Source organism: Corvus hawaiiensis, chromosome 16, assembly GCF_020740725.1.
Source record: "Corvus hawaiiensis isolate bCorHaw1 chromosome 16, bCorHaw1.pri.cur, whole genome shotgun sequence".
Classification (NCBI taxonomy): domain Eukaryota; kingdom Metazoa; phylum Chordata; class Aves; order Passeriformes; family Corvidae; genus Corvus; species Corvus hawaiiensis.
Genome location: NC_063228.1, coordinates 3,594,704 through 3,619,420, shown reverse-complemented (window position 1 = coordinate 3,619,420; position 24,717 = coordinate 3,594,704). Strand labels below are relative to the sequence as shown.

Sequence of the window (24,717 nt, the reverse complement as noted above, 5' to 3'; positions counted from 1 at the left end):
GAGATAAACAGAATGAACACCATCTGTGCCATTAGAATATCATTTTTTCCAAAATCAAAGTTTACATTTTGTAACATGTTTATCTAACAATGCCATGCAAAGTGTAGCAGAGAATAGCAAGAGTACTACCATAAAAGCAAGCTTTAAGAACATCATAACATTAAAAGCATCTTATTTGTTCAAAATTAAGTATCAAGTTCATTATCTGGGTTACTGTTGAGAAGCAAGAACAATTAAAAATTTAAAATTCCACTGATGTCTAGGAAATACTGATAGAAAATATTCCCTACTGAAAGTTACAAGCAGTCAATTTTCATTAAGCTGTGTGCTCCCAAGGATGTTCAGTACGACAGTTTTGTATCTCTTAAAGAGAACAAAACTGCCACCACCGAACACCCCCACCCTGTAACATGCACTGTAAGAAATGCACTGTAAGAAAATGCTGTAACTTGAAGCCTGCTGAGGCCAACAATTACTATGTCCAAGACTAGGACCAATCTTTCTACAGAACAAACTACACAGTATATGTCTAGAAAATAATCCTACATTTTTAGATTAGCAGATATGTCTGGGTTAATCTGAGGGATTATAGATATACCAACCCAATGTTTTGCAAATCATTTAGGTGACTGAAGTGTCTCAAATCATTTTCCTTTGCTGTATAAAGAACACTCAACAGATCCTTGATGCCTCTGTCATTCAAGCTAGGGAGCGCTCATCTCACAGGGTAGATTCTATCCCTACATAAGATTCCTGTAAAAATTGACTATCACTAGAACAAAAATAAAATGTTAAAACCCCTTTATTCAAATAACCTTCATACGAGTATCTCATACCTTGCTTTCATTTAAAGTCAGCTTTTCAACCTATCACGCATACAAATCTCCCTTAAGTGCAATAAATTAACAATCTGACTTGTTCCTTTTAACAGATGAGGTGCACGTTACCCTACACCTTGTTTTCACTAATAGGTAAGCAGCCTGCCACGCTTGTGCAAAAGAAGAGCAATCAATCAGAGCAAGAAGTCAGACAGAAGAGGTGTTAAGGAAGTTAGTTGTCTAGGCACATTTTTACCCTACTTTGATAGATGAAGGAAGGAAAAAACCCCCAAACACAAAGCACGTATGATTAACATTTTGAGATTGCGATGCAAAATAAAAGCAAACAAAAATGTCCAAGTCAACCTGCAGAAGAAAAGGTGTGCCAAATGGTCCTTGCTACCCTTTTAGCCCATGAGGATTGCATGTGGTCTGTGGTGTATATTTCAAGATGTTTCTTCCCCTTACAGTCATCACCTGTTGGTTGTGGTAACAGTTGATTAATGGGATAAAGCCAGGATCAAGTCAAGATTGTTACAAGATAACTGGAACAAGTCTATCTCACATCATCAGCTATCAACCCAAAAACTGCTAAGCAAACTTCAGGGGAAGGAAACTTCCTGGGGGAAAGACTACAGTACACCAGGGGATCACCATCCCCCCCTACACCTAAGTCGCAAACCAAATATTTACTTTGTAGCTTCCATAGTGTCAGGGGCTGTCTGATACCACTATTACAGCAACAACCTGCTGTAGAGCCCAAGGCTGAGACAACATTAATCACTGTACTTACATATTGATTCCTCATTCACACCAAGATGACGATCTTCTCTGTAGAACTCCTTTACATTCATGCTCCCACAGTAGTCTGAGTGAGCTGCAACACATTCAAAAAGCACACATGGAATCTAATTCTCAAGTTCAAAGCCTTTCATATACACAGATTTTAGCTAAACTGGCTTGGTTCACTATTAAAGTCAGGTTACTCACAGAAAACCTGAAAAATGACTGAAGAAGAAGCCTACTCTGTGCAATCATTCTTTTGTCTTTAAATATCAGGGGGCCTATTGGTTCAAAGAAATCTTTCTGCTTCTTTACAGAGAGCAAAGCTTGTTAAAAAAAACAAAACAAAAAAACCCAACCAAACAAAAAACCCCCAAAACAAAACAAAGAAAACAAACCCAAAAAACCCTCAAACCCCAACCAACCCTCATTCAGTAAGACCCTGTTCCCAACATTCCATCAAATGGGTCAACCATTCATTACATATTTGTGCTGATTTTAACAAACTTGTTACATGAAGGAGAAGAAAGCATTAGCAATTATAAGGCTCTGAGCAGAGAGAAGAAAGAGAGCAAAGTTCTACTCACATGCAAAAATCAGTTACCTTCTGTCTATGGCAATTTAACTTCACTTGTAGAGCAGGTATAATAGAAAAGAAAGCACCAAAGAAGAAATGAATGTTTTCAGGGAAAACAAGATGTGCTCTAAAGTAGTGCAGAGTGATGAGAGCAGTTTGAGTTTTGCAAGACAGATCTAAACAAGCTTTAAGTGCACAGCAGATTTAAGGGTGATAAGAGAGACCTAAAGACATTGAAAAATTAGAATTTGACACTATCACCATAGTTTTTAAAAATCAAGTTTCTCAATTAAAAAAGTTACTCTCTACCACTTTCTAGTAAAAATCAGCATGTGGATCTTGTATAAAGGAATCTTGAGAAAACAGAGGAAAGGTATGAAAAGTGTAGTACAAGTGAGGTAATAATAAAAACAGAGAGGAGCCAGCCAAAAGACTATAGAAGAAGATCACCGTAGTGCCAACGATGAAGTCCATAAGAAAGAAAAGCCAATACACACGCTGTGTTTGGAGACCAAGGAAGACAACTGAAAAAGTACCTTTATATTCATAACCCAGCTTCAGCAAAACCATTTGAAATAGTTGCACTAATAGTGATGCAAAAGATGCTGCAGTATTTTTGACCAATCGTAGAATCTTACTCATGTAGAAGTACGTTCCTCCTATTGAAAAAAACAGTGTGAATACAAATTATTCATCCATAGAAATATGTAATTCTGTTCTCTGGTCACCATTAGCTTGTGTAAGAGTGAGGACGAAGCAGGGAAAGCCTTTAGCCAAGAGTATTAAACTTGAGCAAGTGTGGTTTGAAAAGTCTGGGTATATTAGATTTCACATCAAAGCTTTTGTAAGAACTACACACCCTGGATAATGACTTCAAGGCAAAATCTGTAACTTCAGCAAGAATAGCTTTGCTTAGTGAGAATGCAGAACTCTAAAGAGCACTGAATTCCTTGCTTATGAAACTTGGGATTCCTCACTGATGTGAGCTGCTGATCCTGATTTTGGGGTCCCAGTTCCAAAGAGACACTAGCAGCGTTATTCTGGATTTGAAAGTGAAGACTGTTCAACACCTTCCCTGCTGTTACATCAGAGGAAGCATCTACAGTGGTCTGCCTGAAGTGCTAGAGACACACCCTTCTCCAGAACCACAGGAGCAAAGCCACAATCCACCACTGCTGCTGTCCTAGACTCAGCCACATGCCCAAAACCTGCCATGACTGTGTGCGCCTTTCCCCACCCACACACCCCCAAAGTCTGACCCAATCCTCTAGTTAAAGTACAAAGGAATGTACAAAGATGAGTAAAATTCTCTCATGTGAATACAAACTCAGAAGCACAGAAAGAGTTTTCATGCAGTGCCACTTTAAGTAGTTGACTGTACAAGTCAAAAGAATTCCACTCTGTGCTAGACACTAACTAAAACCAAGTATTTAACTCACGTATCTGAAGTCATATCATATAGCTCAAACAAACTGATTTCTTGTACTGAAAACAAACTCCATTCAAGACTAACAAATCTACAGAATTCCAAAATTGGTTCTTTTCTAGCTCAAGGTCATTAAAGAGACAAATCCTTTGTGGTAACTGAGGACTACCAGTAATCAAGAAACTCCAGATGCTGTGCAAGAGGCAGGCAGACACAGGCAAGAGAAAGAGGAAAACAATCCACTGAATGGAGATTGTCTTGGAAAGGCAGAATCTTACTTATATAGACTCAACTTTTCAAGCTTTTGGAATGTGGTCACTAGAATGACTATTTGGAATCAGTTTTTCCCTTTGGACTTCAATTTTTCATGTAGCTGAGATTGAGCTTTTAGAAACACTACAAAAAGCTGCAAGGTTAAAAGAGGAGAAAAAAATTAAACGGGAAGTAGAAAGCCCTCTCAGAGATTCCCTAGATAGCAGAAGCACTGCAAAATAACAATTCTGGTCAATCTTGAAAGTTCAAATCATGTAAGGGATAAAAAGTTATAAAAGCAAATGCACAGAAGAAGTTTCTCTCTGAAAGACATGACCAAAAACTTCAGAGCCACATAGATCCGATGTCAGATTAGGAGACTTACAATCAGTGCTGGCTGGCCAAATAATTTTATAACTTAAGATACCAGAGCACTTTCATTTTGTAATTGTTTAATTCCTACAGCAGCACTGAAAATCAGTAGATAACTATACACAAGAAACCAACAAGTACACAAAATTTCAACTTAGACAGAAAAAGGTATTTCATATAAGCTGATCTCTAGAACTCAGTTATTAGCAAGTTTATCAGGGTAGGACAAGCTTAAATAACACTACATTGAAATGAACCAACTGAACTGTATTGCAGAGAAAACACAAGAGAAAGTAACTTACTAGATGCGTGTTTCTGGCTCCTGTCCCTAGTGTAGATCCTGGAGGATGGCACGTGGGAAGCTGAGTAGGCAGTGAGGACCTCCTTCCTCTCTGACAGCATGCTGCAGTCACTGCACGTGTAGCCGTTCAGCGTGGGCTGCAGCTCTGCTGCTGCTATGCCCCCGTTCCCCTGCAGCAGCATGGTGTCACTGCCTGGAAACAGCACAACAACCAACACACCCATGTCAGTACTGCCAGAACTGTGCCTGTTACATGGGATGTGGAAGGAAAAGCAAAGTGTAGTTACCTTTGGGGTCACCTTCTTCATCGAGGCCTGCAAACGAAAAAAGAAGAAATTGGTCCCAAATATAAGACGACCTGAACTGAATTACAATATCTGACATAAACTCAAGTTAGAAGTCCCGCTAATTCTAAGACTTCAAAAAAAGTCTCGTTATGGTTAGCATTTAACATATTTTGCAGCCCATCAGAGAAACATGTATCCAGACCTTATTATAGAAGGAATAGTTGTGAAAAGCATCCCATCACAGAAGGGGCAGGCAAAGTAACATGAATACCAACTGCATCTTGACTTAGCTCCCACGAGACCTTAAAGCAGCTAATTACAAGCTTACAATGCTTCTGCTGCTTGGTGACTACTTTGATACTACTGTATTTAAAAGTCTGTTTTAAGAGCCAGGTTATCTAATATTTAGAACTGGTTCTACCAAGATTGAAACAATTCTTCCCATTAGGACTCTGGGAAGGTCACAAGTATTCTGACTAGAAACAAAGAGTCTGAATTGGGAGATATAAATTGTTGATCTGGTTCTACACAATACTTCACATGACAATACTTTATGTAGACAACTCTCATATTTTCTCTTCATTGAAGAAAACAGATTCCAGGAAAATATACTTTTATATACTTGCAAAGCCAAACCAGCTAGCCACACACAAAAACCCTTTTGGGAAATCCTGAAATGCCACTAATTTGAAACTTTCACATTAAGGTATGTTAAGAAGAAACAAACTTCTGCCTATAAACAAAGAAGAATGCTTTTCCTTTGGCTTTTCACAGACAAGTTACATGTTTACCATTCTTTAAATATAATGTACATTTTGTACTCAATGTACATTTTGAAGAAAACAATGATAGGAGATAATTACGGTGTTGCATCACAAAACTGTTTATATTTGCTGCCGTATTAACTTGACTGTGCAACATCTTGATATGCCAGTAAATCAAGTTTACACACTGGACCATGAATTTCCAGTGGGCATCTTAGCAAGAAGGCCCCTACAGCAGAAGTGCAAGTGCACACAGGTTTGGGGACAGGATGGACAGCAGGTGGGACAACGATCATAAATTTATATGCACCAAACCAACCAGTTTGCACAGTTTGATACAAGCAGTAGCAATCATTGCCTACCCCAGAAATGATCAACTTCTGTCTGTTCTCGAATCAGAGACTCATCCAATATAGTGGATATCATTGATGTATCACTGGCATGGCTATTGAAACTGCTCTGGCTAAAAATAGATGAGCTGGACAGATTTTTCCTTGGCACATGTCTTCCACTGCCAGACTGTTTGTTCATACTTCTGCGTTGCTTTACCACCCTAGGAAACAAAGCAAAGGCAAGTAAGACAGAGCACTAAAGACACAAATTTCTGTTAACTTCTCACTTTATTAATGAATGAATTAACAGTCATTTCAACACTGATGTGACTAAACAGAGCAAACAAGGTTTAAAAGGAAGTCCTCGCCTTCAAGCACCTATAATTTTACAAAGATTTTACAAAAAAATTGTCATTGCAAACCACATACTGAACACAAATTTCAAAGTATGGCAGTAAACATGGAGAACAAAAAATAAGACCTTTAGGTAACTTTTTTGCATTCTTTTTTTCTAACAGTAAGACTCAGGATTTACTTGAGAAGACTTAAAAATGCTTACTTAGATTGATCCCTGAAGGACATGTTTCCAGCATAAGAGCTGTCATGAAGGGAATCACTCTGTCCATCATCTGATTTACTGTATCCTCCAGCAGCCAACCGTAAACTACGCCGTGACATTCTGGGTGAATCAAACACTGGATCTATTTTGTTTTCAGTCTCAAAATCCAAAGCAGATGAAGAATAACTTGAACTGCAGTAAAATAAGAACGGCAAAATTACCAGGGGAATTTTCAACCTGGTAACAAATATGCTCTTCAAGCTAGCCCAAGTTTCCATTAAATACAGTTTATTCAGGGTTATGACACAATCCCCACGAGATATACCAAATAACCCCAATAATTTAGATATATGTAGATATTCAAGGTTCTCCTAAGCAATTCATATTATGAGTTCTACAACTGAAAGCAAATCAAAGAAAGAAACAACCACCATGGAAACAACATCTGAAGTTTAGCCAGAGTAAGCACTCATGCTTCTGGGACCAATTTGAGAGAGGAAGCCATTCATGACACAGTTTCTTCACCATGCCTAGCAGCAAATTAAAAATGGCACACTCCCAAGCTGCAAGGCAAAGATTAATTTTCAGTCTATTTTTGTCTATTTTCTGTTTGCCAAGTCCTTGTTTTGAGAACCAAAGATCCATACGCCACATTACTCTGAATTTCCATCTCAACAAGTAGGAACTTCCTCTGTTTAAGATAAAGATTTCCCTACTTCAGTTTAACTACCACTACTTTTTTTAAAGAAGTGGTTTAAAAACATTTCTTAATTTAATGCAAACCATTAGAAACATTTAACTCCAAGCTAACAAAAAATATTTAGAGACTTTAATCTGTTTTTCTCCACAGAGGCAAGTTTACACGTAGATAACCTTCACATCATTACCCAGGTACTCCACATTTCAACGCGTGATTCTCTCAGAGCCTCCATGAAAATTTACAGTGAAGACAAGCAGCAACACAAGGCAAACACAAACAGATTAAAAGCTGATGAGTCTGTAAGAAATACATTTACCAAAGCAGAAGTTTAGCCTAAAGCAGAATACTCATACACAACCAAAGGAAACATTCAGTTATGTAAGTGAGCAGAGGCTGCTGGCACCAGGCATTGCACAGCACATCAGGTTCTGGAACTGCTCAGCCCTGTGACCCACAGCATCCAAATGCTAAGTGCTCTAGGCCAGCTTTCATAAGGACTCTGTCCCTTCTTGGGCCACAGGGATATACAGAGATGTAACAGCACTTCAGTACTCCTGGGGGTTTCATTTGTTTTTTTAAAAGAAGAGATAAGCAAAGAATTGTTTGTGACAGCAGCTCCTTCTCCCCAAACACAAACACACAAGTAAATTAGATCTGAATGAGTAGATTCTACTGTGCAGCCTGTATTTGAAATAGAAGCTTTCCCTTTAAAAAAATACGTATCAACAGCTACTATAAAATGTATTTGTGTAAAAACAATTTAATGGAAATAGCTTTCTTACACAATCATTAAAGATCTCAGAACATCACAAAGTAATAATATGCTAAGTATTGTATTATTTTGGCATACAATTAACATCAGAAGGCCTTGAAGCTACACTTACAGTAATGACGTAATTCTGACAAGGTGGTGCTTTTGAAGTGAGTTTCTTCATTGCACCACAGTGCAACGTAAAACATGTAAGATGGGGCTGTCAGAGCATGTCAACTGCATTTCTTTTGGCTTAAAAAATAACCCAGACTGTTAACACACTGCAGGAAAACATCTCATGGCTGCAGCACCAGCTGGGCATTCAGCCCATAAGACCAGAGCAGAGTCTGTCCGAAGTAGCTGCTTCTATTGCCCAGAGGAGCACAGATTTGATGGCAGGGCCCTGGTTCTGTGTGCTGGATCTCACTGGTCTGCCCCGATAATGATGACACGTGCAGTGCAACCCTGTGCAAGGCAGAAGCCCCAGCACAACTTAAACTCAGCATACATTACTAAATGCATTAGTCTTATTAATCCTTGCTTTCATTTGGCTGGAAGAGGGAGAAGAAATAACATGTTTTCTCAGGTACCTAACCAATTGTAGACTAAAGAATTTAATTTTTACAGTTTTCAAAAATGCTAAGTATAGATGATTCATACTCTGACAGATGTGAAAGTGAGAATATGGGTTAAATGTGGCTCCTCCTGCTGTTATTCTACTGTTATATAAAGGGTCAGAGCCACAAGTTTTCTACTGAGTCCCTCCCTAAACAGTTGTTTCAGAACTCAGTTTTGCTATTTACACTTGCCACTATGCATTTGCTTTTCCTCATCTTCACCCCACGTTTCTTACAGATACTCAATTCACAAGAACACAAAGTACACAGAACAAGCTGACAGCTGTGACCAGCCTCAATTTGTTTCTGTTCATAAAACACTTGTTGTTACCAAGTATCTCAATGAGCATTTATATCAATGTAGGTTGAATAAATAGCTTGAAGTTGGGCTCTACTACCAAAAAAACCCCAAAAAACAAAACAAAAAAACCACCACCACCACCAAAAAACCAACAAATCATCATGGAATCTTTTCCTCTTTAACAAAAAGGGGCTTGTCTCTCACTTATGCAGGATAATAATTCTCTTCACATTGTGTCTCTGTCAGCAGGACAGTACCTAGAAGTCTCCTGACTTGCCATCTCACTTTCCATGCTCTGGAATGCAGCCTTTTTTGTTCTACAGAAAAGACTACACTAAATAAAAAAACCACTGCCTTTGCTTTCAAGGACCAGAAATGAACCTGTACATTGATGTAACCTATGCAATATGTACAGCTAACCAAGAAACACCTAAAGGTGGGATGCAATTAGCCTACACTCCTGGATAACATCTGCGAACAGCGCAGACTCTGGTTCCTTCCCCAGCAAACAGCTCCCATGGCTGCTGGCGGAGCTGGAGACTGAATCTAGTCTTACATTTCCAGCTTCTTGATACCTCCTTCACATGAGCGTCTACAGAATAAGAACATCCTAGACTTCAGTGGGTTATTTTTCAAGTTATATATTTATAAGTGGAATGAGAATGAGGTCTGCCAATTTTAGCATTCCTATAGCTCCTCTGAAGGACCTTAAGTGTCATTTTTTTATAAATACTCCTTGGAACGAAATGGGCAGTGATGTTCTTGACTATTCAGGATAACAGACACATGCAATACACCTAAAGAACTACAGCTGAACAGACATCTAACATGGACACAGACATACAGTCAATACAAAAACATTCACAGCCTTTCTAACCAGGGGGCATTATTTACATTAAGTGACCAAGGACACTACCTTGAATTATTTAGTTATTTCTTCAGTCAGTCCCAGAACATACTTAAAAACCTCAAAAGATTTTATTCAATTACTGTGCAGAAAATTATATCCCAATTGAATGCTCTGACACAGAAAAACAAAATCAAACCAAATTCTTATTGATTTAACCCATATTTTTGAAAAAGTGTTAAAGGCATCCAAACTGACAACACAACTCAAAAGATGATGGTGACTAAAAGGAAAGATCAGTCGTAAGAGTGGGGTGTAAATTATATGTTGACAAGTAGGTGAGATTCACAAGTTTGACTTGCATTTGGAGGAGGATAAAGATTATTTAGGTATATCAGTTAAATGTTTTTCTGATTTGGGCTGGAGGAGTAGAAGCACAAAGTAGAAGCACTACAGCTATGAACACACAGTGATCCCAGTAAGTATTAATGTAAGTTCTATTAATAACTCATAGCCAACTCTATTAATAGCTTTGTGGTATCAAGCTTCACTGCACTGCTTTCTGCAGGGCTACATCCCAAGCCACTTTCTTTAAAGAAAAGATTCTGTAAAGATTGAGTTGTCACAGGCAGAATAAACCAGATTAGAATATAAGCAAAACAAACACAGGTGAGGGGTAAGAAGGAACAAATTTCAACATGAAAATATTTCTGATTAGCAATTCTCCCTTTCCTCAGAGTCTTCAAATATTGTTTGACCCAGGGTAGGAAGAGCTATAATAACAGATGTCATTCTGCACATATACAGCAAGCAGAGGCACAGCAAGAGTCTGCACAGAAGACTGTAGTTTACTCTCTTGACATCCTGAAAGCAGTGTCACGTCAGTGTAACAAGTAGTTTTTCCCCATTATTTTAACATTTGGGGCCTCAAACAATTTTAAAGAAAGAGCGTGCCAATCCTTTTCTACATAAGGAAGAATTATAATGAATTTATTTCAACCTAGTTTAACCATACTTGCCTTCATTAATTGAGTTACTAAACTTCATCATACCCAGCTCTATCCATTTATAAATACCTATGCCTAATAGCCTAACACAGCAAAATGGCAAGCTGGAAAGTTTCAGGACATGTAACCCCTTCACGACTTCTCAGTTTTTCAGAACAGTCTTCATTTATGTAGCAAGACAAACACTCAGCTGTCCCCTAAATAAACCCCACCAAAGTCATCATGAACTATCCTCCAGATGTCCCACAGGATTTATCATTCTACATCTTCTTTCTACTTGTCCACTGTTTTTCTCACTGGGTAAGAATCTTGGACAAGAATAACACAGGAGTTACAATATGTCAGCCAATCTCTAAGGTACATTTGCAACACAGAGGTAACTAAACCCACTCAGTAATATAGAGGTGAAACTGCTGCTGGATACAAAGCACATAAATCACCTTTCATTGTCCAGCATGCTTTTCTTGAAAAGAGAAAACCCACTTGTATTTAACCAACACTTTACCAATGGTTTTTCATAAAATTCAGGAAAAATTGCAATTCAACAACATATAACATGTCACATTTTGCAACACTACTGACATTAGGCTACAGCTTAAAAAAAAAAAAGCCATGATCCCAAACAGAAAATGGAAACATACAGTTTTAGAGCACACAAAAGGAAGAGTATTAAGCCAGTAATCTCTTAATGTTACAGTTTTGGCAACTTCTGTTTTATTGGCAAGTAGCCAAGTATTGTCCAAACGCTATACTGTATTTTAATACACAATACATAATAACGCCATACAGAGAGAATAGAAAGGCAAATCTCATACTGCATCCTAATGAACAATCCTTTTTTTAAATTTAAAATTAGCTAAACCAGTAACTCAGGCTCACTGATGCATTTTGAAGCAAATATATATCTCATAACTCAATACCAGGAAAAGCTCAATAGATTAAAACAGCAACAATCTGCTATATTAATACTAAAAAACTCAAAATAGGCATCACAACACTTGCTCTGAATACATAATACAAAAACTACCAAACACTATGGAGTTAGTTTTTAGAAAACTGATTTAAGAAAAACAATCAGATACAAAGATATAAGAAAAAAAACATGATCTTTAGAAGATACAAGAAAAGGATACAAGAAAAAGCAAGTTCATTAGAACACAGATTTTACATTCACCCAACAAACAGCTCTGCTAAAAGAAGTAATCAATATGTAACTTCCAGCCAAGTCCCACACTAGCGGCAATGAGTGCGTAGCAATCAGTGCTTTAAAGTGAAAGCGGTCCTAAGTCACAAAAGAAAGCACACACCGAAGTTATAAGACACAAAACATCGAAGAATTTTGAGGACATATTTATAGAAATCCAACAGCAGTTGTAACTAGGCGGACACAAGTTACTCATAGCAACTAATAAACACTGAGTCATTATCTTAGTCATTGTCCTGTTAGTTCAATGTTTTCTTTCCTCCAGTCAGGACACAGCAGTTGTTTTCAAACCAGACTAAAAAAGCCCTTCTTCTTCAAAGAAGTCAGCTACTTACCATGAAAGCTCAACTCTCCAGGATTAGCAACATTCAGAGAACAGACAGTTTCTCTACAAGAAGAAAAGGGTTCTCACCTGAGTGCATATGTATAGCCAGTGTTCTCTGGCAGACATTGGGGAGGAGTGTACGTGTGTAGACGTGAAAAGTCCATGTTGACTGTTTCAAATCATACTGTAAAAGGTGAAAATAAAGTAATGCAGTGACTTAAAATTACATAAAGTCAGTCTAGGAGCCCTTGCACTGTTCAGCCTGTGTTATAAAGTATTGAAATAAAAGAGCTGTTACCAGAAATGTGGAGCTCTCAGCAGTGGAGTAGTACTGCTGCTACTGCCAGATATCCCTTATCATTACTACAGGAAGCTCAGGGTATTTCTGACTGTGACTTTCTTTATGATACTTTATTTTCAGCTATTTCCAGGTTCTCTAGAGCATGACAGTAATATGAGCCAAACTCTTATCACAACCAGATTACACCACTTCCACAGGAACTAAATTATGCTGGTATCCCCAAAAGAGGCTAAGCATAAAAATCTAAAGAACTATGCAGCCATGTTTCAGAGGTCTCTTCACAATGAGTTTTGCTTTGAGTGCCCACTGAGCACAGCACACGTGGCTCTGTGCACCAGGTAAGGATAATGCAGATGAAACTTGAGAAAGTTTTTACATATAGTCAAATCATTTAACTCTAGCACTTTTGAATACCATCCACTAAGCAGCGAGGGAGTATCCTTCATTTCACAGAATTTATTCCTGTCATTAAAACCACTGAATACACACCCTGGCAAAAGAGCCAACTGCAAAGTGACTCATAGGGTAGAATTAGGCACATTTTCCAGAGTGCCATCTACTTCCAAAAAAACCACTCCAAAAACAACAAAACCAAAACTACCAAATCAAAACCACCCAAGCAACATTTGTAAAACTTTCCATGGGGTCTTTGAAAGGTATTATAGCCTTTGGAAGAAAATAAAAACTGATGTCATATCAACAAACTTGCAGAGCTGCACAGGTGACTACATGGATGGAATTATGAACAATTTGACTTTCAATTTCAAAGTATTTGCAAAAAACCTTCAGCTTTTCTCAGTTTTATTAGCCAAAGAAAATTTTTAATTTCATAAAAAAGATTCTTTGATTATAGCTTATTTGTGGTTAACAAATAGGGATTTGGCTACCCTGGATTTGCACAGTTAGCAAAGCAGAATCCTGCTTTCAGATTATCTATGGCTCCTGTTTCAACAGCAGTAAAATATATTCCACACAACTGTGATGATGTACCTAAACCAGGGTAAAAATATGCCCAGCCAATTTTGATAATCAAAACATCAACAGGTATCTCATTTTGGAGATGCACTTTCCTATGCTGAAATAAGAGTTTTCGTTTGTATAGCTACATATGCTTAAGAAATAGGGCCAAAATGCAGGTACAGGCAAAAGCAACTCAAAAGAAATCTGTACATGTAACATTAAAATGCTCTTAGTCAGTCCACCTGTAGCCTACAAATCCTGAGGTTAGTAAGGCAAGAGGATATTTCCATTACTACTGAAGACTTAAAAAAATTAAAGCTTCCAGGCCTAAGCATCATAGCTTCCTGAATGCAAGCACCTCCCATGCAAAGTGGGGTTAATGAAAAATAAGGTCTGCTATTTACTATTTTTTTATTATAGAGAACACATTTCCATTAGGTGATCTTTCTCTACACTCACTTCATTTGTCCCAGAGGCATAATGCTTTCACTAACTTGTATATAAATTTGTTGTTTGTTTACAGGAAGCCTAAATCAGTAGTGCAGAAGTATCAGCAAAGCAGTCTCATTCTTTTGCTAGAATGACCAGCAAGTTCTGTTGGAATATGTAACAACTGCTGCCTTACTTTATCAACAAACAGAAGCTCAATTTAGCACATAGGAAATGGGGACCAGAGAGCAACGGCTCCCCAAGAACAAAGGTGGAAATACAGGGAATTTCAAGATGAGGGATGCTGGTAACACCAGAGAGCACTTATATTAAAGAACAGCAAAACATGTTTCTCAGACATATGCCTACTGAAATTGAAAACTATGATTAAAGTTGATCTTTTTGAATTGGTTCCTCCCAATAAAGATTTTTAGCCCCTAAGATATAAAAACCTTGTTTAGTTTCTGCTGGAGTTGATGCTTAGCACGCATCATTTCATCATAAAACCTGTTTTTTAACTGGCAACTCAGTAGCTAATCCTTCTGCCACCCAGCAGCATTTTCCCACATGGAAGGCTCAGCTATGCCAGCGAGCTTTGAGTAGCTCCCCAGCTCCTCCCTGTCTCCACTGCCCATATGGGCAGGGCAACGGCTGAGTTTGAAAAACAACATATTGGCTCCATTTCTTCCCTGTTCTTTTTTTCCCCCCTTCACCACCAGTACTCTCTTTACTTGATTTCTGAATAAATGAAATGCTAGAATGTAAATAATATTTCTTATTTGATAAGGTTTTAATTGTATCATTAAGTTATTACAGATAAAATATGTGCTTGACAAAGGCAGTGCTAACTGCAAAGCCTCGAAGGTACTTATGTGTAGGTCTATTAATAGCTGGGTTTCATAGCACCGAGCTCTCCAGTGAAGATATCAGGTTTGCCATCTAAACACCACACTTAGAAATCACTCTTAGAAGATTTAGGAGCTTGGTTTGATTCACTGCTTGTTTGATACTCTAAAATGGATTCTGACTCAAGGGGAGAAACCTCTACTCAATTTTTCAAAGCAACAAAACTGGCTTAGCTGACTTAAATGGAATTTAAAATTCATCTTCAGAGATGACCACCACAGTTTGCAAAGACGGGTGTCTAGAACTTACTATGAAACTGGATTTGTTTTTTAAGCCTGGCTTTTAGTTCAAGAGCTTAATTTTAGTTATCCACCTCTTCAAAACAAATTATCAACCCAATTTATTTAGAAATATTCTAGATCCTTATTACAAAACAGACACAGGGTGGGCGGAGGACATTGACTCACTCTAATTTGTTCCCTTCATGTTTAACAGTACTCCACCTTTCATGTATTATCATTGTTCTTACTTATGAAGCTTTCATACACAACTGGGACAGAAAGAGCCATGCTAATACCATATTTTGAAAATTTTAAGTCACAAAACTCGGCAGACAATCTGAAAGGTAGACACAGTACTTAGTCCCAGTTTGAACACTTCTGCATGCCTGACACCTTTCTGCTTTATGTACCATAGATCTGTCTGGACTCAGTTTCACGTAGACTTTTAGTATCAGCTTTGTTGCAAGGATTACCAGGCTCAAACTCCAAAACAGCCTTTTGCCCTTTTCTAGAAGCCAATAAACATCTATTTGTAATACCAAGGGATGCACAATGCAAGAACCAAGCACGTATTTATGTAAAACCCCCAAGTAATAAGAATACCTTTATAAGACAGCTCACTGTCAATTAAAGGGAAGCACACAGTTCTGCTGGAGTGCAAGCGGACACTAGGTGTGCCTCAGCTTACAAGCCAACTTCCATGTTCCTGCAGAGGAGACAGCTGGATTATTTGCCTTTTTTTGGGAAACAGACACAACAGTCATCCCAAGTATTACCTCTCCCTTGCAATTAAATGGAATCTGTGTTACAATAAATCAGCACACCAGAAGGGCAGGAGAAGACAGATTGTGACTCTGTCAGAACACAAGGAAGCTCAGGGACTCTTGCAATCAGTGCAGCAGAATTTACCTTCACGCAAGGCCCTTGGCTGTCTCCAAAGGACTCCGAAGCGTCTGAGTGATATGAGGCTGCACCACTACTTCAAAAGCCTGTCTGACAGTCACTTTCACAACCAGCCAGTCTCAACAAAATCCTAGTACTATGGCAGCAAACTTCCTGGCTTCCAGGGAAGGTGATGAGATGCTCCACGAGTGGTCTTTACACACAGAAGCATCATAAGGCTGGGGGAGCAGCACCAAACACTGACCGTACACTACAACTACCTTAGGGACAGACACAAACCCTCACTTATGGCTTTTGGGGTATGCAGACTTTTACAAACTTACTGTCCAGGCAGCTCCTCATGAAAACCCTTTGCAACAAAGGAAGTGGTAAATTGCCACTTCACAAAAGGGACCCTGGCAGAGTAGAAATATTCACCAAAGTCTGTTAGAGAATGAGAAAATTCCCAAGACACCATGTCTTATTTTTTATGTTACAAGGGACAAAAAATGATACAATTAACATCTTAGATATTGGAAGTACTACTCCAAATAGAACCTCTACTATCCTCACATTTTAAAGCCAGTAAGTTTAAGTCACTATGACTTAACATATTTAATGCCACAAATGCTAAACAGATTTAGGCAAACTATCAATAACAATGAAACTGGAGCATGCAACTCCATCAGTTTCTGAGAGCAAGCCATTTTTTACTTGTAATTTCAATTTTTATTTTCTTCTATTATTCAGAAAAACCAATAAAGTCACCATTTTTGGTTAAAGAAGGCAAATTCCTAAGTAAATATGCTCCACAAAGGATGTTTCACCATAGCAAGTTAAGTACTAGTTTAAACAGGCTGAAGAGCAAAGAGCTCCAAGCTAAATCAACATTTTATTAAAACACACATTCATAAAACGTTACCATTCCTTTAAAAGAGCAACTCAAAAGCAAACAAACAAAAAAAACCCCAAGTAATAAACCGGATATTTTACACTAGATATTACTATTGAACATTATGGCACAGATCCCCGAACACAGGTGTCAAACTATAGCACTAACAACAACAAAACCCAGCTTCCTCACAAAGCAGCAACGCTGCCACACTCACATTCTGTACCTCTCGAAACGCTTTTTAACGGGGAGGCTGACAAAAACCAGCCACACATTCAGCCGCGGTGAAACAATCGGCGTGCCCGTTCATTGTTTACACACGGGGCCAGCACACCATTTCAGAGCCCGGGCCGCTCGGGCCCTCTCGCACACGCCGCGCCGGGGCCTGGCCGGGCCCGCAGCCCGAGCGCCGCGCTCCGGTTCTCCGCCATCCGCCGCGGCCCAGGCTCAGGGCGCGCTCCCCGGCGGGCGGCACGGGCCGTGCCATCCAGCCCAAAATGGCTCCCGGCCCCAACAAAGCCCGCGGCAGCCGGCCCGGCCCGGCCCCCGCGCTCCCCGTCACTCGCCGAGTTTGAATTCACTGGAGGCGGCGGCCCGGCCGACCCCACCGCCTTAACCCCTGCGGCTCCGCGTCCCTCCGCTCCCCACCCCGCCGGCACACAACAAAAGGCGTGTTTCACCTCGCCCGTCACGCTCCTGAAACGCCTCACCTGCCCGATAAAGCACTCCCAGTGTTGGCTATCAAATTAAACCCCGACATCTTACTGTTTACAACCAACACCTGAATGCCTAAACGCCTACAACTTATAATCACCAAATCACAAGGCAGTCAAGCACCGCAGATGTAAGGATATCTATACACCACCACGCTTACTAATAGATCAATGTAAAAAGCCTGCTAACCTTGTCAATAAAACCCTCCGTCCAGCTCACTCACGACAACAACACCCTGCAACTCACTTCCACAACACTGGTATGAAAATCAGCAAGCAGTAATTCAAACCCATATGTAAAAGCAAGAATTAGACATTAAAATTCACTGGGAAATTCAACAGAAGCATTAGCCTGGAACAGTCAGTTGCAAAGAACTGAAACAGAAACATAAAAAAAAATTAGCAAATATTTAACTTCCTTTTTGCGTAATGTTAAACTGAAAACCAGGTGGTGGGATGGGGGGGCCTGCAAACGCTGCAGAAACCCAGAATTTTCTGGCTAATATTTTCCTTCCCTATAACATACTATAAACACTATATTTTTAAAATGTATTTTAACTTAATACGACACTAAATAAGGCAACATAAAATAAGGCAAATCAAATACTTTTTCTTCCCAGCAGATATAAAACTTACTGGAACTGTCAGAAAACAGGTGCTGTCTCCAGTGTTTCTGACACTTCTACCCCTGTGGTCACTGAAGGGCAACCAAACGTGAACGCGGCATGAGGAACTCAGCACTACCACCTCAAAACGAGCACAGCACGAAAAAAACACATTTTGCTGTAGAAACACGAGCAGTCACTCAGTCGGCGAGCGATGCCAAACTCTGCTACAGTAAACCCGTCTGTTGAACACCACTTTCCCCACAGAAGCAGCTGCCCTGAGGTGACAGCCGGGGGACAGCGAGGGCAGGTTTGTCCACCTGTGCTACCCAGACCAGAGCACAACCACCATCACAGCACGTTACCTTTGCACCAAGGCTCGGCAGCTGCGGCGAGCGCCGGCACCCCCGCGCACTTATCAGCTCTTTCACAATCAGGGTGGAAAGCTGCAGGTGATAATTTCTTCTGACAAGGAAACCCTCCAGGTGCCAGGCCCAGAGGGACCCGGGCAGCTGAGGTTTCTCTCTCCTCCCAGCGAACAGCGCCGACCTACAGAACTCCGGGCTAACCAGGGGTCAGCGCCTGCCCCTCGACTCCAGCCCGCAGCGCCTCACGCGCCGCTGCCTCCCCGGCGCCGCTGCCCGAGCCGGGAACGCCGATCCCCAGCTCGGGGGAGGCCGCAGACCCGAGACACCGTGTCCCGGGGGCTCCCACGCGGGCGGGCGGCCGCCACACGCGGCCCCGGCCCGGCGGGAAGCGGCGGCGGGCGGGCGGGCCGGGGACGGGGGAGCGCGGGCGGGGGGCGGTTGGCAACGGCCGGGGCGGGCTGAGCCCCGCGCTCCGGGGGCGGGCGGGGGAGCGCGGCCTGGCCCTGCGCGACGGGGAGAGCCGTGGCGGGGGTTACCTGGTGCCGGTGCAGCGAGGGAAAGGCAGAGCCAGCAGCGGCGGCGGCGGTGGCTGAGATTGTCCGGGCCCCGCCCGCTTTGCCGAGGCCGCCGGGAGCCCCCGCCCCGCCCGCGCGGCGCGTGCCGGCAGCGCCCCCTCAGCGCCCGCCCCGCGCGGCCCCTCACACACGGACACGGGGCTCCGGCTCCTCCTCCTCCTCCTCCGCCTCCTCCTCCTCGGGCCCCGCTCGGGGTTTGCCCCCGCCAGCGGCAGCAGCCCGGCCGCCTCCTGCCTCGCCTTCCCGCTCCGCAAAATGGAGCTGTGGGAGCCTCTGGAACGAGCAGTAGAGAGGCGAGGAGACTTAACTCAGATTTTCACTCCGGCCTCTATTGCTTGACTCACTGACTTTCCCTCCCAGTGTTTCCTCTGTTTCCTTCCTACCCGGCCTTTTGGGGATTTTCTTTCCCTTTGATTCGCCGTCCTCCGCTAAGACTTTGGCTCTGGCACAGCGCGCCCGGCCCCTCGGTGGGGCTGAAGCGCTTCGGCTCCGTGCGGTGCCCAGCCGAGTCTCGCCAATGCCAACATCGGGCTACAGAAACCTCCGGATAGCCACACACGGAAAAGAAATCGAAGGATGGCTTGGGTTGGAGCTGACCTTTAAGCCTATCTAGTTCCAACTCCCCTGCAATGAGCAGGACACCTCCCGCTACACCAGGTTCCTCCAAGCCCTGTCCAGCCTGGCCTTGAACACTTCCAGGAATGGGACTGGCTCTTGGCAGAGAGGAAACAAGCCCCATTGTTCGAACACTTGGGAAACGTATGCAAATACATTCAATGTGAAGTCTGTGCCCGAGTGACGTTTTGTTAAGCCCTCAGTCTCCCCGAGTCCACAGTTCTCTTGCGGTCCCAGCTGTAGGCAGGGACTGTGCAATGTCAGAATAGAATAGGGAATGTGTCACTTGGGAAAGGCTAACCGGGGCATAAATTGTTATTTACTTGTGTGTGCAAGAGAAATGACTCAGCTTGCTAATAAAATGTGTGATTATCAAATAATCCAAATGTTTGGATACAAAATGAGAGAAGGCAGCTAATCCTTAAGAAACAGAAAATGAAAGATAAACACATTCACTTAAGGTATTAGCTGATATTGATGTAGCACTGATTTTGGGCAGTTACTGTTTCTTTTCGAAGTGCTTTGCTCCATCTGTGCGACAGTTTTAAGATGCTGCAGCCAAAGTTGAGCTGACCCCAGTGACACTTGGAAGCCAGTGCCTGGTTTGGTCAGATGTGCAGCCCCGCACCAGTCGCCTCCTCCCTGCATATGGCTGAGTATTTTGCAGAATCAGTTTTCTGGCCACTCCTCCTCTTTCTGTACTTACTCCACACCTGTTTTCCTGTCTTAAGAATAGATAATATTTAAAGGCTTAAGATACTCAGGGCAAAATCACCTCTTAGTTTAAATCCCCCTGAAATTCGAAATTCCTTGGTGGTGTGAGGCCAGGCCCTCTCAGAGATGTTTCCCACCCTATTCCCCTGGAGCCCAGGGCAGGCAGCACTCAGCTCTGGCAGGACAAGGCGTGTTGCTCCATTCTCCCAGGGTGCTGCTCCAGCTTCCTGGGCTGCTCTGACTTGTCCCAAGCAGTTGTTTTTCCATCACAACCAGGCCAAGAGGCTGGATGGAGGATGATGGCTAAAGCTCAGTTTTCCCTCCACTCCTCAGCTATGAGAAGCAATAGAGCTTTTTGTAAGTTTCCAGGGTTTAAGGGAAACTTGGTCAGATGTCCCAGTTTTGTTAAAAGAAGCTGGTACATACAGGGAGTTAATTTTTTCACATTTCAGAAGAAACTGCTCTGAGGCAAACAAAAATTCTTTCAAGATTTCTCAGCATCTAACAAGTTCTGAATGTAAAGTGGGCTGACAATTTTATTGGCTAAGCTGAAGTGTATAGAAAAAGGGTCAGTAAGAATAAAAATCGATTATATTAAAAATGTTCCAGTTTTAACATTGTGAAGGGCAGTTAAGAATTTAAAGGAAACAAGCTTTCTGTACTGACACCAGGTATGGGAAACTGCAACACAAGGTCAAACCAACCCAAGGACCACATTTCCCTAATTCTCCCTTCCCCTTCCCTTTCCCCTTCCCCTTCCGTGATTCCCACATTTTTGCTCCCTTTCCTCTGTGATTCCCATTCCCAGTGCACTCCAGCAGTCACACCTAGCAAACCTGTTCTGCTCCACGTTCTGGTCCTTGCTATCAAAAGGGGCAAATCCCCACAGTGATTGAAGGTACAGACTCAGTGTGGCAGAAACCAGTGCAGCGAGGTGTTTCTGACTGGCACTACTGGGCATGGCATGCTGCTGCACAGGGTGGGAGTGGTGACCTTTTGTGTCCATGGCTGGGGAGATCCTCATATATATGTAGTAATATCAAAATCACCTAAAATATCTGGAAATCTGATTTCTTGCTCATTAAAGAAAAGGTTTCTCGCCATCTGCAATCCTTTGTGATTAAGCTCACCTGGGCCCTTTTCCTACACCTGTCAGCCAAAAGCAGTGGGTGCTCCATCCAGAGCAATTGGGTTATCAGGTAAAGGGGGATGCAGAGCACTTCAGATCAGTTTTGCCACTAGATCTCTGTGGTCCTGACTTACAGGGGATTTCAGACATTAACAAGAAAAGCCGATTACAGCCAAGGCAGGCCGGCAGAGCAGCCGTTCTCCTCACAGCTCTCATCTGCTGCTTCAGCTCAGCTCCTGCTTCTCTGGGGGATTGATCTCGGTAAATGGACACAAGCTTGTTAAGTGCATTTTTTGTTGATCCTTCAGCTGCCTAATAATGAAGATTTTGTCTTTTATTTTTCTTTCTCTCTTTTTAAAACATGGTTAGAGCTCCACATGAAGGGCTGAGACACAGAGCAGTCCATGATGTATCCAGCAGGATCAGCTCTGATCCACTCTTCCTGCCAACACCTTCCTGCTCACTTTCCCATGCAGGCATCCTAACACAGATTCTGCAAATGAAACAGAAACTTGGCTGCTCTCAAGCCAGCAGTTGGCTTTCCCAAGCCGAGGTGTTACTTTATATTTGGGGCAGTGCTCTGGTGTGTTTGCGTGGTGCAGACAAGGGGCTTCTCCCAAGCAAGATAAAGCCTGTGCAACAGCCCATCAGAACTCCAACCTCTACATATAGAACTATTACAGTATAATTTATTTATAATAAATAAATAACTTCTACCATAACGACATAAATACCTATCATGGTTTTACTGTACAATAACTGCATAATTTTATCATAGTACTATGTAGTAAAACTGTACTATGGACTATGCTTGTTCTTTCTGGTGACTCCTGGTTTTAACTTATTATACCTTAAATAGCTAAATTTCTCTATGTAGAGATTAGATTAGATTAGAGCAGAGCTGTGATATGTTATTAGAGCCTATAATAACTTTGCAGTTATAGCTGGAGGTCAGTCCCTGGGCACAGGCTGCTGACACAAGCAGAGAGGTGCATTAGTGCACCTTCCCCGTGGGCTCACATGACCCTGCAGGGCCAGACACCTGCAGAGTGTCTGCAATCTGCCAGAGCATTCCTGTGGAAATCTGCACATTGCCTGTATGGACCCACACGGATGAGAAGTGAATGGATCTGGAACATACTTAACCACCAGCCTCTCCTAAAAATGCTCTCTGATGTAGACCTCATCTCAGAGTTTAGGTATCTCATTTGTCAGTGCCCTGTCAATGTCTAATTAATTGAATCTCTTTAAGGTAGTTAACAAATATGTAAAAGAGTTGATATTCAGTTAGACAAACACATGTACTTACCTAAAAACATTTGTTCTGCTGAGAATCCGAGTCCCAGGATCTTCCACAACAGGTCTTCCGGCTTACAAGGACGAAGACAGAGGCACAACTGCTTGTCACAGGAAGGGCAGGGCTAAAGGCTGCTTATCTAAAGTGCCTGAAAGCCTGAAAGCGCGAGATAACAGCTCTGCCCCCCAAAATTGTCCTTGCTTAAACGTTACTTAATGCATATGGTGCCAGTGACATTCCGTAATGAGCACTAACTAAATCTAGAAAACATAAGAGCTGATCTGGCCGAACAGGAAAAAAACCCAAAACATTTTAATTGTGTTCATACTGATCCACTAAAAGTTTGAAGCTGGAAAGTTGAGTCTCAAAGAAAATTACTTTAAAATCCAGACTCATACACCATCCACAGGAGACTCAATAACAGTACGTTTTTGTAAAGGGATTTAAGAAATTTGGGTTATATAAGTTGAAGTATGGTAAACTACAAGCAAGGTTAGCACATTGTCAAGTCCTGCATCCAGAAGACCTTCTAATAAAAGGACATAGTGGCAGATCCCCAGTTTGTCACGCAAACAACATCAAGCTGGTGTTTAGCATGTCTCCAGTAGGACTATTAGAATATTCATTTCAACAAGCTCTCCTGGCTCTGAAGAAAAGATGGTTTGTTGGATGATGTGGAGATTTTTCTTTGTGAGGCATCCCACAACAGACTGCTCTGAAAGATAACAAAATGCTTAACATATGGAGAAAAAAGTTCCCAGCCTGCTGAAGATATCAAGCTTGATGAATACTTCAGCTCTTACTATTTGTGTGCCAGCTTTAGAACATCTTGAAAAACTTTGACTAGATTCCATGTCAACCAAGAATGTTCTCTTCTCTCATCCCACATTTGAAGTTGGGTTTGCAAACATCTCTTCTTTAGATCACAAGAGTAATTAAAAGCACTTGACCAACATTTGTACTGCAACTATCATGAGGCTGCTAGTCAGTGGTAAAGAATCTAAATTTTGTCAACATAAGAAGCTAAAAATATCATGCCTGTAGTACTGTCATTAAGTAGGATTTATTTGGGGGACTTTCAAGGGAACTTTACCATAAGAACTGTGTTCTTGCTGCTGAAGTGAAACTTCAGGTTGTATTGGAGGAACCTGCTGCTCTGCAGTGCTTTGAGAGACTATTTTGAGAACAAGGTCTCTGCTAGGATAGTTACAGAGTCTATTTCCAGTCCAATTTAATTGGCTTTTTAATAATTGATTAGACTAAGGAAACAATTTCATGGAACCACAGAATAGTTTAGGCTGGAAGAGGCCCCTGGAGATGCTGTATGTAGTCCCACTCCTGCCCAACAGGCTCAGGCAGAACAGGTTTCCCAGGGCTGTATTAAGTCAGATTTTGAGTATCTCCAAGGCTGGAGACTCCACAACCTCTTCACTCTATTTAATGTTTTCTAGGGATTTTTACTTCACTCACATTGTGCCTTATAAGAATTTTAGCTGCCTCTCCACATACAGTGAGTTAAATAGTTAATAGTTTTTAGTGAATTAAAATGCTGCTCAGCACAGGAACAGCTGTACTTTGGCTTTTCATGAGAAGAAAACTCAACTTCAAAGACAGTACAAAGGATCTAAAATGAGTATCCTATTCTACAGGAATGCACAATAGCTTTTGGATCTGTAAGAAACTCATCAACTATTCTGTATCATTAGTGTTATTGTCCCTTTTTGGAGAATTTTCAAAGCAACCCAGTATTTTGTGAAGTGGCCAGAAGTTTGACTTTGCCTTTAAGCTAGGAATAAAACTTGTCCTGTGTGTGTGATCTGTCTCAAATGTTCCTTTGGGAAGGAAGTAGACATTGCTGTACATGGATCATGGGTTGGTTAACAATTA

General features: G+C 41.5%; 1 protein-coding gene across 9 annotated transcripts in view; it reads right to left on the bottom strand.

Moving 5' to 3' along the window:
• Window positions 1–22,928, bottom strand: part of SUN1 (Sad1 and UNC84 domain containing 1) — a 33,522-nt gene extending 10,594 nt beyond the window's left edge. For 2 of the 9 annotated variants that reach the window (XM_048320404.1, XM_048320408.1), the window contains exons 1-9: window positions 19,037–19,116; window positions 12,311–12,407; window positions 6,472–6,663; window positions 5,943–6,133; window positions 4,817–4,843; window positions 4,531–4,722; window positions 2,715–2,837; window positions 1,612–1,695; window positions 1,185–1,295 (exon numbers count right to left, since the gene is read on the bottom strand). In XM_048320404.1, coding sequence (XP_048176361.1) covers window positions 1,185–1,295; window positions 1,612–1,695; window positions 2,715–2,837; window positions 4,531–4,722; window positions 4,817–4,843; window positions 5,943–6,133; window positions 6,472–6,663; window positions 12,311–12,387 — 997 coding nt within the window. In that variant the 5' untranslated portion in view covers window positions 12,388–12,407; window positions 19,037–19,116. Of the gene's footprint in view, window positions 1–1,184; window positions 1,296–1,611; window positions 1,696–2,714; window positions 2,838–4,530; window positions 4,723–4,816; window positions 4,844–5,942; window positions 6,134–6,471; window positions 6,664–12,310; window positions 12,408–17,040; window positions 17,209–18,497; window positions 18,684–19,036; window positions 19,117–22,842 lie in introns of those variants that run through there. The other 7 variants (XM_048320409.1, XM_048320412.1, XM_048320406.1 and 4 more) reach the window with 6 other exon arrangements.
• Window positions 22,929–24,717: the final 1,789 nt, after the last annotated feature.